Genomic DNA, 14,399 nt, shown 5'->3' on the forward strand with positions numbered 1-14,399 from the left:
CTGCGCGCCTCCTCGGCTCCCCGTCTCCCTGCCGGATGAAGCGCAATAGGCTGGCCCGACACTAGGAGGGGGAGCCGGGCTGAGGCGACTGGTCTGAGCCGGTCTCCGGCGCAGGCGCAGTGCGGATAAACAGGAAGCTGGTGGTAGAGGCAGCGGCAGCAGAGATCTCGGGGTTTCGGGGGGGATACAGCGGAAGAAGTAAGCTTGTAGGGCCGGCAGCCGAGGTTAACAGAGAAGGAGGAAAGCAGCTTTTGCCAGCCGCCTCCAGGGAACGAGAGGTGCAGCTTCGCTCTCGGCGGAGGCCTCCCGCTCCGCAGCTGAGGCTGAGGCTGCAGCTGACAAAGGGCTCGCTCCGGTGCCGCCGCCCTTCTCATCCGGGCATTCGGGTCCCTGCGGCGTGGGAGGGGGAAGGGCGGAGGGGGAAGGGCCGGAGCCGGCGCGGCGAGCAGTGGGAGCCGAGGCTCTGTCCAGGGCTCTGGGCCGGGGGCCCAGCACTCGGAGGCCGAGGAGGACCCGTAGTGGTGGCGGCGGTCGCGGGCAGGAAGATGGTGCAGAAGGAGAGCCAGGCGGCGCTGGAGGAGCGGGAGAACGAGCTCAACGCCAATCCTGCCAGCTCCGCGGGGTCATCGTTGGAGCCCCCGGCAGCTCCGGCCCCTGGAGAAGACAGCCCGGCCGGCGCCGGGGGAGCTGCGGTGTCCGGGGCGGCAGGCGGGGCCCGCAAGTTCCTGTGCGGCGTGGTGGAAGGTGAGCGTTCTGGCGCGGGCCGGGCGGGAGCGTCCCCCCGCCCCCCGCCTCGCCCCGGGACTCACAGATTCTGTTCTCGTGGGGGAGGGGGGCGGCGGTGCCGGGGGGCTCAGCACCTTGGTTTTGGGATTGGACCCTGCTAACCCAGGCGAGAGGCGGGAAGGTGGGCCAGTCTCCCCTCTGGTTCTTCAATGGCGTCGAATTCCCCTCCGGCAAGGAAGCCCGACCCCACCCGCCGCGGGCTGGGAGCCAGGCGTTCTCCGGCGGAGGCGTCGGCGGGGAGCCTGGTGCTGGGCTCCGAGTTGTGCTTCATCCGTGCTTGTTCCTTGGGATGTTAGTTGCTCTTGGGAGAAAATAACCCGCACCCGTCTGCCTGCGGTCCTCCTGCGGTGGAGGAAGCACAGTAGGCCCATGGTGTCACTCTTTCCTTTTAGCTTGGAATTCTTCTTTGCTGGCCGGACATCCCCACCCCCACCCCCCACCCTTCGAAGGTTCTTGTGCAGCCTAGGAAGTTGCCCCTTGCCAACCATTGTGCTTTGCCCCCGAGGGAAGAAGCGTTCATTTTAATATCCGAGATTCAGAATTTTAACTTAGTGACTGCAGACGTGGTGTTAAAATGCCCTTCTCGAAGCCTCCCTTCCCACTTCCATTTAAAGCAGTGGTTCTCAACCTTCCTAATGCCGCGACCCTTTAATGCAGTTCCTCATGTTGTGGTGACCCCAAATTTCATTGTTACAAATTGAACATAATTAAAGCATAGTGATTAATCACAAAAACAACATGTAATTATATATGTGTTTTCCGATGGTCTTAGGCGACCCCTGTGAAAGGGTCGTTGGACCCCCCCCAAAGGGGTCGCGACCCACAGGTTGAGAACCGCAGAAGGCAACGATGGACTTTTTTTGGTAGTTGGGGGAAATGACAGAACACATTGTATCACAATTTATTAATATAATGGACACATACTCGGCTGTACGTGCTGTGTGGAAGCATCCATCAGTTACATTGTTACTGTTTCCTCGAGTACAGCATATACAAATGTATTTGAGTTTACTGAAGTATTTTGGCCGACCCAGGGTTTCCTAGCTGTCGGCTTTATTCTATCCTGTATATAATGGTATGTATAGGAGTAAAAGTGCATAAAAAGTAGTCTATAAAAAGGCATGGAAAAGGAAGGACTTGTTGCCCTTAGTATCAGTGTGATCGGTATACAGCAGCGATTTTCAGCCTTTTTCATCTCATGGCACATACAAACTAATGACTGAAAATCTGCAGTACACTAAAAAATACATTTTTTTGGCCAATCTGACAAAAACAAAAATAGGGATAGTTTTGATTAATTCATACCGGATAGCTATTGTGTTGGCTGTTGTCATGTTTTAAAAATTCTTGTCCCACACCAGTTGCAATTTGCTGGCATAGTGTGTTCATTTGAAAGATGGGTGATAGTTATTGTGTTTTAGGTAAATTGTAGGGGGAACAGACTGATTTGCAGTAAGGAGGGAAACAGTTTCAAGTTAACTTGCAGCGTTTGGGGGAAGACAGAATGGAAAACTACTTTTGTATTTGGCGTTAAAGGAGTGCTGGAGGATGCAGAAATCTTAGACCAGAGCGAGTCTAAGGAAACTTGCCTTCAGTAATTACATAAACGCTTGTTGTAGTTTGAATAAGTGGGTTTGTTCTTCAGAATGGTATTGAAAGTGAACTCTTCTTAGAGAATAGAGTTTTGTCTCTTATGTGTTGTCCCACCTGTGTCCCATCCCCTCCTATATTTTCTTGGTGGCTACGAAGCACCTGATAGTTGTTTTTTTGTACCTGTAAGTTGGCACTCTCCCTAAAATGAACGGGGATAGAAATACTGTAGGTGTTATCAGAATTCCTTTTTTTGTTTCCTTTGTTGGTTTTAACTTCTGTATAATAAATAGCACTGCTTCCGCTTTCTGGTGCCAATTAACCAAAACCAACCTGACATCCCAAGAGCAAAGTTAGGGTTTCTGACAATGATTCTTTTCTATACTGAGGCAGCTTTAAAGTGATTTTAATGCATAATCTTTAAGAGAAAAATGATAATGTTACGTGTTCTAGGAAAGCTATAAAGATTTGTATAAAATTTACCTACTGTTTTAAGCAAGATCGCCTTAAGAGGGTGATCACCTGTAAGAGGGTAACACTGAATTGTCAAGATTGAAAATGCTAGTTTGATACATTGTATGTAATGAATTTTTTTTGGGGGGGGGTCTGTCATTGTCAACTTTGTGGTGCAGAGTAACCATCTTGTCTAGATATTGGAGTTTAATTTCAAAAATTTCGGTTTTAAGTTAGTCTCGTAGGTAGGTAGACTGTGTGTGTAGACCATTTTGTATTCAAAATGCAATTTTAACCTTCTTCATGGTACTTCTGAGAGGTCGTCCTAATTTCTTACAGATGTATAGACTGAGAGAGGTGGAAAATAAAGGTTAGGCAGATTTGTAAAGTGTGATAAGCACAACATTGAGCTCCAATACCAGTTTGGTGCTTATACCACTAAAGTCATCAGTCTGCAAATTTGATTACTGCAATGTGCATTACTAGTGCTTTGCTCCCTACCTGGGACACTCTGGAGCAAGGAATATTCTTGAATAATCAGTTGTTCAAACCTTTTCTCTGGAATTGAGATTGCTTGAGAGCTTCCTGTTTGGGCCAGTTCCATTGCTGAATTTGTTGTGAATATAGTTTAAGGTGGTTTTTTTGGGTTCCTTTTATATCAGGAACTTTGAAAATTTTGATGATAAAATTAGGTCAGTCAGATTGTTTTTTAATTCTGTTCTTGATTCCCCCCCCCCCCCCACCTTACTTATTATCTCCCCTCCCTCCTTTAAAAGCAGTTTAACTCCCCTCCTAAGTAGTAATTGTTGTTAATAGCAATTTTGGGTTACTTTGCTTCTCTTTCCCCCATTGTAAGATTGAGATAATTTTTTTAAAAGTTAGATTTAATTATGTTTGGTTTTTTTCTGCAAGTAAAAAGATAGTGTTTAGCTGTTTTTATGTCTTGTTTTGTTTTTAAAAAAGATTTTTAAATTGATTTTTAGAGAGAGAGGAGGGGAGAGGGAGAAATATCAATGTGAAAATGTGAGAGGGAAACATCAATATCAGTGCCTTCTGCACGCCCCCCTATCAGGGATCAAGCTCACAACCCAGGCATGTGCCCTGATGGGGAATCCAACTGGCAACCTTTTGGTGTCCAGGATGACGCCCACCAACTGAGCTACACCAGCCAGGGCTGTTTTGCTGTTTGTTTGTTTTTGAATATATTTTTATTGATCTCATAAAGCAGTGGTTCTCAACCTTACTAATGCCGCGACCCTTTAATACAGTTTCTCATGTTGTGGTGACACCTAACCATAAAATTATTTTCGCTGCTACTTCATAACTGTAATTTTGCTACTGTTATGAATCGTAATGTAAATATCTGATATGCAGGATGTATTTTCATTGTTACAAATTGAACATAATTAAAGCATAGTGATTAATCACAAAAACAATATGTAATTATATATGTGTTTTCCGATGGTCTTAGGCGACCCCTGTGAAAGGGTCGTTCGACCCCCAAAGGGGTCGAGACCCACAGGTTGAGAACTGCTGTCATAAAGGCAGGGAGAGGGAGATAGAAACATCAATGATGAGAGAGAAACATTGATTGGCTGCCTCCTGCATGTCCCCCACTGGGGATCAAGCCAGCAACCGGAGCATGTGCCCTTGACTGGAATTGAACTCAGAACCCTTCAGTCCACAGGCTGATGCTCTATCTACTGAGCCAAACCAGCTAGAGCTCTTTTGCTGTTTTTAAATGACTTTATAAATAACTAGAGGCCCGATGCACGAAATTTGTGCAAGAGTAGGCCTTCCTTTCCTCCGCTGCCAGCACCTGCTTCCCTCCTGCACCTGGGACCCGCGCTTCCTTAGCAGCCCCGGCTTTATCTGGAAGGTTATCCGGAAGGATGTCTGGTCTAACTAGCATATCACACTTTTATTATTATAGATGTGTTCATGGTAGAAAAATCAGAAAATTTATCCCAACAAAAAGGGAATAAAAATTCCTCTATAATATCACCACCCAAAGACACCTTAATGTTTTACTTACTAAATACCCTTCAGATTTTGGTATAATTGTACACATTTTTTTACAAAATGGGATTGTATTGTTTGTTTTGTAACCTGCTTTTTCTCAAACAGTTTAACGCATTTTGAAACTTGAAAATAATTTCATTCTTACTTTGAATCCAGGATTTTATGGAAGACCTTGGGTTATGGAACAGAGAAAAGAACTCTTTAGAAGGTAAATTTTTATTTTATGATGGAGTCTTAGATCATTAACATTTCCTTTTGTTTGAAGAAATACTAACAAGAAGCTAGATGCAATTTGATGATTTCTCAGTTGTAGAACTTGGTCTTTTACCTCTTCTAAACCTAGGCCATTGGTTTTCAAACTTCCCTGGGGAAGCTAAATATATTTTGGGCTTCAGCTTCCTCATTCAGAGTAGTTGTGTTTTTAGTTAAGACTGTTTAATATGCTGACATTTGTTGTAATATTTTTTACAATTCTACTGGATTACAAAAAGGTTAAAAGCTACTGCCCAGAATATTATTAGCTTTTTAAGAGATGCTTCAAGAAAAGGGGGAAAAATGAGATTTACAGCCTAGCCTATGCATGTGCCTGTTTATACGTAATGCCATTTTCTTTCTCCTTAAGGCTCCAGAAATGGGAATTAAATACATACCTATATGCCCCAAAAGATGACTACAAACATAGGATGTTTTGGCGAGAGATGTATTCAGTGGAAGAAGCTGGTAATCTTTTTCTTTTTAATCCATAAATTTAGAGTATGTGAAGAAAACAGCTATATTTTTAATATAGTGGTACAAGAATTTTATTAAGTATTTTTTCACTTTGTAGGTAGTTCTATTTGGTAACTACATGAGTTAGTGCAGATTAAAAGACTAGTGCTAACTGTGCATAGCCATGGTGTTATTCATGGGTATGCGAGTCTGACTCCATCTGTTCTGTGGTCATAAATTGTACATTTTAACTTCTGCCAGTGGTCTAAATAGTGGGCTGCTGGATGAAAGGGTGCTGAAGTAGGGGTAGGCCTGGAGCCAGGCAAGTGAGGCACCCATCTTGGACACAAATGTTATGGGATTAAAAAAAAAAAAAATCGGGATAAATAATATTTTATGAAATTTTTTAAAACCAAAGTTAATGCAAAAAAAAAATCCATTAACAAAATACCAAAATTTTAAATAAAGATAGAATCAGTATTATTGATCCTTCTGCTTTAGGCTTAAGCATGTTTTGGTCTTGACTACTTGATTACTATTACTGGTCCTGTCTTTATTTAAAATAAAGACCTCACCAGAGTCCAGGCCTGTACTGAAGTGAAAAGCAATCTCAAACTGTCCTTACATGTGTTTTTATGTTGAGTTAGTTATATAAAATTCATAAAGTAGTATATCACAAAACCTCCTTGTAAATTAGACAAATGGTGCCTTTTTTTTTTTTTAAAAAAAAGAGAATGGCTTTGTTCTTTTTTTAATTTAATATATTTTATTGATTTTTATAGAGAGGAAGGGAGAAGAATAGAGAGTTAGAAACATCAATGAAAGAGAAACATCAAACAGCTGCCTCCTGTATACTCTCCACTCGGGATGTACCCGCAACCAAGGTACATGCCCTTGACCGGAATCGAACCTGGGACCGTTGAGTCCGCAGGCCGATGCTCTATCCTCTGAGCCAAACCGGTTAGGGCTGTTCTTTTTTTTTTAAAAATATATTTTTATTGATTTCAGAGAGGAAGGGAGAGGGGGAGAGAGATAGAAACATCAATGATGAGATAGAATCATTGATTGGCTGCCTCCTGCATGCCCCACACTGGGGATTGAGCCCACAACCCGGGCATGTGCTCTTGGCCGGAATCTAACCCGGGACCCTTCAGTCTGCAGGCTGATGCTCTACCCACTGAGCCAAACCGGCTAGGGTGACAAACGGTGCTTTTATAGGGCGACTTGAGTGAATGGGGAAACATTTTCATACCTGGAATTAAATGATATACATATGTAACAAGCAAGATGTTTGGTTATAGAGCCCAGCCAAGGCACTAAAGACAGAAAGTTTTCTTAAATTATGAAGAAGCAATTAAAACTTAATCCCATTTACTTTATATAAGTGTCTTCAACTTAATTGTTTTCTGGAGATGCTGGTAATGAACTTTAATGTGATCCATAATCAATATGTATTTTGAGATACCACTGAAACTTATTTAAAGATATATTCTGTGTTGTGCAATAGTGTTTCAGTTTATATAGGAAAACTGTAGCATTTTTTAAAAACTTAAAATCTGTAATGAATATTTTTCCTATAGTTACAAAGATGAGGGGGCAGGATTGTTACGGCCATCACTTAACCCTATATTTTAAGAAAACATTTTTCTTTTTTTTTTTTTAAATATATTTTATTGATTTTTTTACAGAGAGGAAGGGAGAGGGATAGAGAGTTAGAAACATCTATGAGAGAGAAACATCAATCAGCTGCCTCCTGCACACCCCCTACTGGGGATGTGCCTGCAACCAAGGTACATACCCTTGACCGGAATCGAACCTGGGACCCTTAAGTCCCCAGGCCGACGCTCTATCCACTGAGCCAAACCAGCTAGGGCACATTTTTCTTTTTATTGTCACATTGAACATAACAATTTTGTGAAATTAAGGGATTTCCTTTCTTAACTCATTGTAAATTGGAGAAAGTGACCTCTTCAATCAAAAGGTGAGGTTCTTTAATTTTCTGTGCTGCTTTCTAAAAACATGGACTCTGTTCTTTAGAACAACTTATGACTCTCATCTCGGCTGCACGGGAATATGAGATAGAGTTCATCTATGCTATCTCACCTGGATTGGATATTACCTTTTCTAATCCCAAGGAAGTTTCTACGTTGAAACGCAAACTTGACCAGGTAACTTCCTTAACTTTTTCATTCTTTTTTCCTGAATCAGTACCTGAAACTAAGTTTTCTGTGTTGCTTTTATGATGTTAAAAGGAAACCAAGTTCATACTTTTTGTTTCTGTACAGATTTTTTATTTTAATGCTTTTGATAGAAGGGTATTTTCTAAAGTTTATTGGAGGTATCAGTGCTTCTCAGACTTCATTTTGCATAAGAACTTTCTTAAAAGAATGCTTACAAGTGACTTTTAAATATAACTATTAGGTATATACTTTAATTTTTGGAACTCTGTATTTTTTACTCTAAGATGAGCTGGTAAGGCCTCTTGTTTTTTTCTTTCCCTAGGTTTCTCAGTTTGGGTGCAGGTCATTTGCCTTGCTTTTTGATGATATTGACCATAATATGTGTGCAGCAGATAAAGAGGTATTCAGTTCTTTCGCTCACGCTCAGGTCTCCATCACAAATGAAATTTATCAGTATCTAGGAGAGCCAGAAACTTTTCTCTTCTGTCCCACAGGTATTGTATATAATAGCTTTATATTTAGTCTTGAAATACATAATGTTCAAAGGACCATGTTTGGGCTTCATTGTGCTGTACCCCCTCCCTTGGGTGTATAAAGATAGAAATTCTTTTTCTAGAAGATACTTCTCAGGGTCTTAAACTGGAGAAAATTTAGGACCTAATAAATGATAACTGAGTAGGCAAAAGATTTTATGTATTTTTAGTACTGGAAGTACAGTAGTCCCCCTTATCCATGTTTTCAGTTTCTGCAGTTTTAGTTACCCAGGGTCAACCATGGTTGGAAAATATGTTACCCACTTACTAGTCATTTAGCTGTTTGGTTGTCAGATTGACTGTTGAGGCATTGCAGTTCCTGTGGTCAGGTAATCCTTATTTTATTTAATAATGGCCCCAAAGCACAAGAGTATTGATGCTGGCAGTTCAGATATGCCAAAGAGATACTGTAAAGTGCTTCCTTTTAGTGAAAAGGTGTGCACAGTACAATAAGATATTGTGAGAGACCACATTCACACTTAGTGCAATATATTGTTATAATTGTTCTATTTTATTATTAGTTGTTAATCTCTTACTTGCCTAATTTATAAATTTAACTTTATCATAGGTTTGTATGTATAGGAAAAAACATAGTATATATAGGGTTCAGTACCATCTGAGGTTTTAGGCATCCACTGGGGGCTTGGAACATGTCCCCCAGCAGATAAGGGGGAGCTACTGTATATGGACACTACATTTTCAGGATTTCTAGTATTATCAGAATGAAAATTAGAAAAAAACACATTTACATAGCTTTTAATTTAGTAATTTCTCATTTCTTCCTGCTGCTTCCTTTTTTTGCCCATATATCTCTGTCCTTTATCATTCCTCCCATTCCCAATTAGGCTCTTACTTTCAGAAGTCAGCATAGAAAGCTTAATAATTTTTCCCCCTTTTCCTCCCCTCCTTCCTTTCCTGGTTGCTTCCATTGAAAATGTTTTAGTCTCTTTTAATTGCCTCTCAAAATTCAACTTCTAAGAAATTTTCCCAAGGATTAACTTCTTATTCAGGAAGAGATAAATAAGTTCTAAGAAATTTTAGACAATTTATTTAATTTTGTGTGTCTCTCTCTCTGGGGTATTATGAACCAGTAACCTTATCTTGGTGGTCTGATACTACATGAGTACTCAAATAATGTTCAATAAGATTATACTGGGAATTAACTTAATTCACTCTAAATTATAATTTAGTTGCAGTTGAGTACTAATAGCCATGAACATAATGTTGCAATCTTTGTTACAATATTATCAATTCAGTCTATTTGGCCTCTGATTGTAACTCAGAAAATGGAGACAAGTCAGAATTATGTAGAAAATGCTAAAGTCTTAAATTATTTCTGCAATTAACTTTCGTGATCATAGGATTGATCTGTACTCTAATATTGGAGGAAGAATATTAGGTTTTATGAATTGACTTTTTTAAAAAATGAATTGATTCTTAAATGAACTTCCCATTTGCATTTACTTCCTTTGGAGCATGACAATGGAGGCCTTTTATCATTTCGATGAGAAGACTTTAGAATTAGTAGACATATTTTTCCCATTTAAAAACTCATGACCATTTCACTCCTAACTATTTTACTTATGTTCCCCCTTACATTCAGAATATTGTGGCACTTTCTGTTATCCAAATGTGTCTCAGTCTCCTTATTTAAGGACTGTGGGTGAAAAGCTTCTACCTGGAATTGAGGTGCTTTGGACAGGTAAGTCTTTAAGATTTATGCAGTGATACTTGCATTAACTAGGACCTAGAGAAGTTGGTTGTTCTGGTTAATTGGATAATTTTTAAAAATTCTTTATTGTTGAAAGTATTACATCTGTTCCCCACACCCCCATTGTTCTCTTCCAGCCTTCACTCTCCCCGCCCCCAATTGGATACTTCTTAAAAAAACTGAGCCTTAACCAGAAAATTTTATTATTAAAATTAAAGTATTGACTCTTCACTTAGTAAAAGAAACATCTTTGAGGATTTCCAGTGAACCTAAATATCATTTACTAATAAATAATAGATGTATGGGAACTGGACTAAAGGGTATTGATCCCAGCCTTAGGAGACTGTTTTGTTATATAAAATGAAAGCTGTCATGCTAGATTGATAGCTGGTAATCAGCAAGCTATATTAGCTTTCATTCTAAGAATTAAGGTCAGAAATCCTCCTAGAGCAGTGATGGCGAACCTATGACACGCGAACTCATTATTTTGGTTGATTTTTCTTTGTCAAATGGCATTTAAATATATAAAATAAATAACAAAAATATACGTCTTTGTTTTACTATGGTTGCAAATATCAAAAAATTTCTATATGTGACACGGCACCAGAGTTAAGTTAGGGTTTTTCAAAATGTTGACACGCTGAGCTCAAAAGGTTCGCCATCACTGTCCTAGAGTTTAGATTAATTGGGGTCTAATTAAGTATATACTATATTATATTGGAAAAAGAAATTGCTTACATAAAAAAACTGTTTCTTATTAGCATACAGTTTGAGGAAGCTTGCCCAAACCTTAAATATTCATACCTTTTGACTAATTCTATTTCTAGAAATCAGAAGAAATATTGGGGTGGGAAGGTGAATAAAACTAAGTAAAAAGACATGCTACTGTGTTATTTATTTATTTTTATTTTAAGTATATTTCTTTATTGATTTCAGAGAGGAAGGGAGAAGGAGAGAGAGAGATAGAAACACCAATGATGAGAGAGAATCATTGATCGGCTGCCGCCTGCATGCCCTCCACCGGGGATCGAGCCCGTAACCCAGGCATGTGCCCTTGGCCGGAATCGAACCTGGAACCCTTCAGTCCACAGGCTGATGCTCTATACACTGAGCCAAACCAGCTAGGGCTGCTGTGTTGTTTTAAAAAGAAAAATTGTTAGCCCTGGCTTGGTAGATAAATTGGCTAGAGCAGCCGTGGGTAAACTACGGCCCGCGGGCCGGATCCGACCCGTTTGAAATGAATAAAACTAAAAAAAAAAAGACCATACCCTTTTATGTAATGATGTTTACTTTGAATTTATATTAGTTCACACAAACACTCCATCCATGCTTTTGTTCCGGCCCTCCGGTCCAGTTTAAGAACCCATTGTGGCCCTCGGTCAAAAAGTTTGCCCACCCTGGGCTAGAGTGTTGCAGGTTCGATCTCTGGTCAGGGCATATACAAGACGCAATCAATGAATGCATAAATAAGTGAAAGAACAAATTGATGTCTCTTTCTCTTTCTCAAATCAGTTAAAAAGAATAAAGAGAAAAATTGTTAGAAAGTATACATATAACAAAGAAAAAACAGTAAAATGTTGTATGCGGTGTGTTTTGAAGAACCATGTGTGAGGGTTTTTTAATAAAACGTCATTATTTCTAGGTCCCAAAGTTGTTTCTAAAGAAATTCCAGTAGAGTCCATCGAAGAGGTTTCTAAGATTATTAAGAGAGCTCCTGTAATCTGGGATAACATTCATGCTAATGATTACGATCAGAAGAGACTGTTTCTGGGCCCATACAAAGGAAGATCCACAGAACTCATCCCACGGTTAAAAGGAGTCCTGACTAATCCAAATTGCGAATTTGAAGCCAACTATGTTGCTATCCATACCCTTGCCACCTGGTACAAATCAAACATGAACGGAGTGAGAAAAGATGTAGTGATGAGTAAGTATACTACTTAACCCTTGACCTTTGGAGAAGAGCTGGGGTTAACTAGAGGCATTGGCAAGTAAGTGTTCATTTGTTGTCATAGTTTAAGAGGTTTTTTTAAAGGTGTGTTATTTAGTCCTGTGAATGAGATGTGTACATATATGGTAGAAGAAGGGCTGAGTGGCTTTGGACATGTTACCTAATAACAATCTCTTGGCCTCAGGTTTTTGTTTTTAAAATGTCACTTAACCTTTGACTACTAGACTGACTAGTCTTTTAGTGTTATGCTCTCCTTAGAATTCTGATTTAGTTTATGTTTTTAGGTGACTTCATTAATGGGATATTTTAGATGACTAGATATTCTTATCTGAGTTACTTTATTTTTTTATTTTTTAAATATATTTTTATTGATTTCAGAGAGGAAGTGAGGGGAGAGAGAGAAACATCAATGATGAGAGAGAATCATGATCAGCTGCCGCCTGCATGCCCCTCACTGGGGATGGAGCCCGCAACCCAGGCATGTGCCCTTGATCGGGATTGAACCTAGGACCCTTCAGTTCTCAGGCCAACGCTCTATCCACTGAGCCAAACCGTCTAGGGCTGAGTTACTTTAGATTCAGCTTAATGAACATATTCTCATTTTTTAAATGTTGGCTTACTGATTTTTTATTTATGAAAAATTTCTAATTGATTTCCAAGTAAGAGAATGCTGATAGTTATTTACTCATTAACATTTTTTTTTCTGGGGAGTGGAGACTCTTATTGTTTCTCAGGGTCTCAGGAGGCCTCAGGTTGAGCTGGGATTACTGGCTTCTCCCAAAAGGATGCTATTCCATGGCTATGTTCCCCACCAAGGACAGAAACTGAAATCTGGACATGTCTTCATTCTTGTCCTTAAAGATATGGGACATGTCTGTGTCACAAGTAACATCTGACAGGCAGTGGATCATCTTATTTTTTGTTACTTGGAGGGTCCTTAACATTTACATACCTATTGTGTGGCAAAGTGTATCTTCCCAGCACTAAGGGTACAAAAAATAAAGTATTCCCTAATTTTGAAAAACATAGTCTGGTGTTGTATAAAGTATATTGGCAACTGTACTTATAATATGGTAAGTGCTGAAATAATTACCTACAGAGTGCTGCAGGAACACAGAGGGAGAGAGTGATTATTTTTGATAAGCAAATTTGGTGGTAAGAAACAGTTTAATAGAGGAGGGGATACTTAAACTAGTTCCAAGTATGAGTAGAGTTTGCTGGGCATTGAAGGGTTGGTGGTGTGTAGGTGGAAACACTGGACTCTGAATATTCAAAGTTATTTGAATTTTGGCTCATTTGGGGATATGGAAATGTCACATTGTGATGCTTGGTGATAGGTAGTTATATAGTTGTGTGTGTTGTTTTTTTTATTGGGGTGACAATGGTTAATAAGATCATAAAGATTTCAAGAGCACATTTCTATGATACATGATCTGTATATTGCATTAAGTTCCCACCACCCACAGTCAAATCATCTTCCAACACCATATATTTGGTATATAGTTCTGTACCCCTACTTCCAGTTCTGTTTATTGAATTAATGCCTCACTTTATAGCTCAGTCATTGTTACCCTCCTTCTCTCCCCCCCCCCCCCAAGCCTTACAAAATTAGGGATATACTCTCCATTCCTCTGTATTCATGGCACTTAGCTCCTATCTCTTGTAAGGCAGGGCATGAAGCATGTTGAGAAGTAGTAGACATTAGCCAAAACTGGGCCATGTAAGGGAAATGAGGATAGCTAAGAATAGAGGGTTTTGAATACCAACCCAGAGTTCATACTTAATTTTCTCCACCACTCTCCTCGTTCAGAGCTTTCTTATTTGCTTATTATTTGTGCTCATATGTGGACTCTCTAATCACTTTTACTCTTTCCCCCAATGCACTTAATTAGTTTGCCCGTTATTTTTTCATAATTATTTACCCATTAAGTTATAAGCCCCTGAAGAGTAGGGAATGCTTTCTTTATGAAAAGCGTAGTGCCTTTAACCTTGCATTTCCAGTAATTGGTACTCGTTGGGCATTTATGAATGACTTTTCCAGTAATTCTAAAATTATTGGGATTTTTTTGTTTGTTTTTAATATGTTTTATTGATTTTTCACAGAGAGGAAGGGGGAGAGAGAGAAAGTTAGAAACATCGATGAGAGAGAAACATCGATCAGCTGCCTCCTGCACATCTCCCACTGGGGATGTGCCCGCAACCCAGGTACATGCCCTTGACCGGAGTCGAACCTGGGACCTTTCAGTCTGCAGGCTGACGCTCTATCCACTGAGCCAAACCAGTTTCGGCTAAAATTATTGTGTTTTTTTTATTTCAATTGGGATTTTACATTTAGCAATACATTTATATGACTATTCTAGGTGAAGTTCAGTGAAGGGTCTTGCACTTTTATGTTTAAGGTTTGTTGTTTTGGTTCTTTGCTTCTCTGATTGTACTGTAACAATTAGTGTTTTGCATTTGTCCCC

General features: G+C 39.9%; 1 protein-coding gene across 5 annotated transcripts in view; it reads left to right on the top strand.

Annotated features, from left to right (window-relative positions):
• The first annotated feature begins 123 nt into the window (after nucleotides 1-123).
• OGA (O-GlcNAcase) overlaps nucleotides 124-14,399 on the top strand; it is a 28,679-nt gene continuing 14,403 nt past the window's right edge. For 2 of the 5 annotated variants that reach the window (XM_036336216.1, XM_036336219.1), the window contains exons 1-7: nucleotides 124-744; nucleotides 5,008-5,059; nucleotides 5,474-5,571; nucleotides 7,597-7,727; nucleotides 8,062-8,233; nucleotides 9,876-9,974; nucleotides 11,626-11,910. In XM_036336216.1, the coding sequence (XP_036192109.1) occupies nucleotides 546-744; nucleotides 5,008-5,059; nucleotides 5,474-5,571; nucleotides 7,597-7,727; nucleotides 8,062-8,233; nucleotides 9,876-9,974; nucleotides 11,626-11,910 (1,036 nt within the window). In that variant the 5' untranslated portion in view covers nucleotides 124-545. The remainder of the gene's footprint in view (nucleotides 745-5,007; nucleotides 5,060-5,473; nucleotides 5,572-7,596; nucleotides 7,728-8,061; nucleotides 8,234-9,875; nucleotides 9,975-11,625; nucleotides 11,911-14,399) is intronic. The other 3 variants (XM_036336215.1, XM_036336218.1, XM_036336217.1) reach the window with 3 other exon arrangements.

The sequence above is a fragment of the Myotis myotis genome, unplaced genomic scaffold, assembly GCF_014108235.1.
Source record: "Myotis myotis isolate mMyoMyo1 unplaced genomic scaffold, mMyoMyo1.p scaffold_m19_p_15, whole genome shotgun sequence".
NCBI classification, from domain to species: Eukaryota; Metazoa; Chordata; class Mammalia; order Chiroptera; family Vespertilionidae; genus Myotis; species Myotis myotis.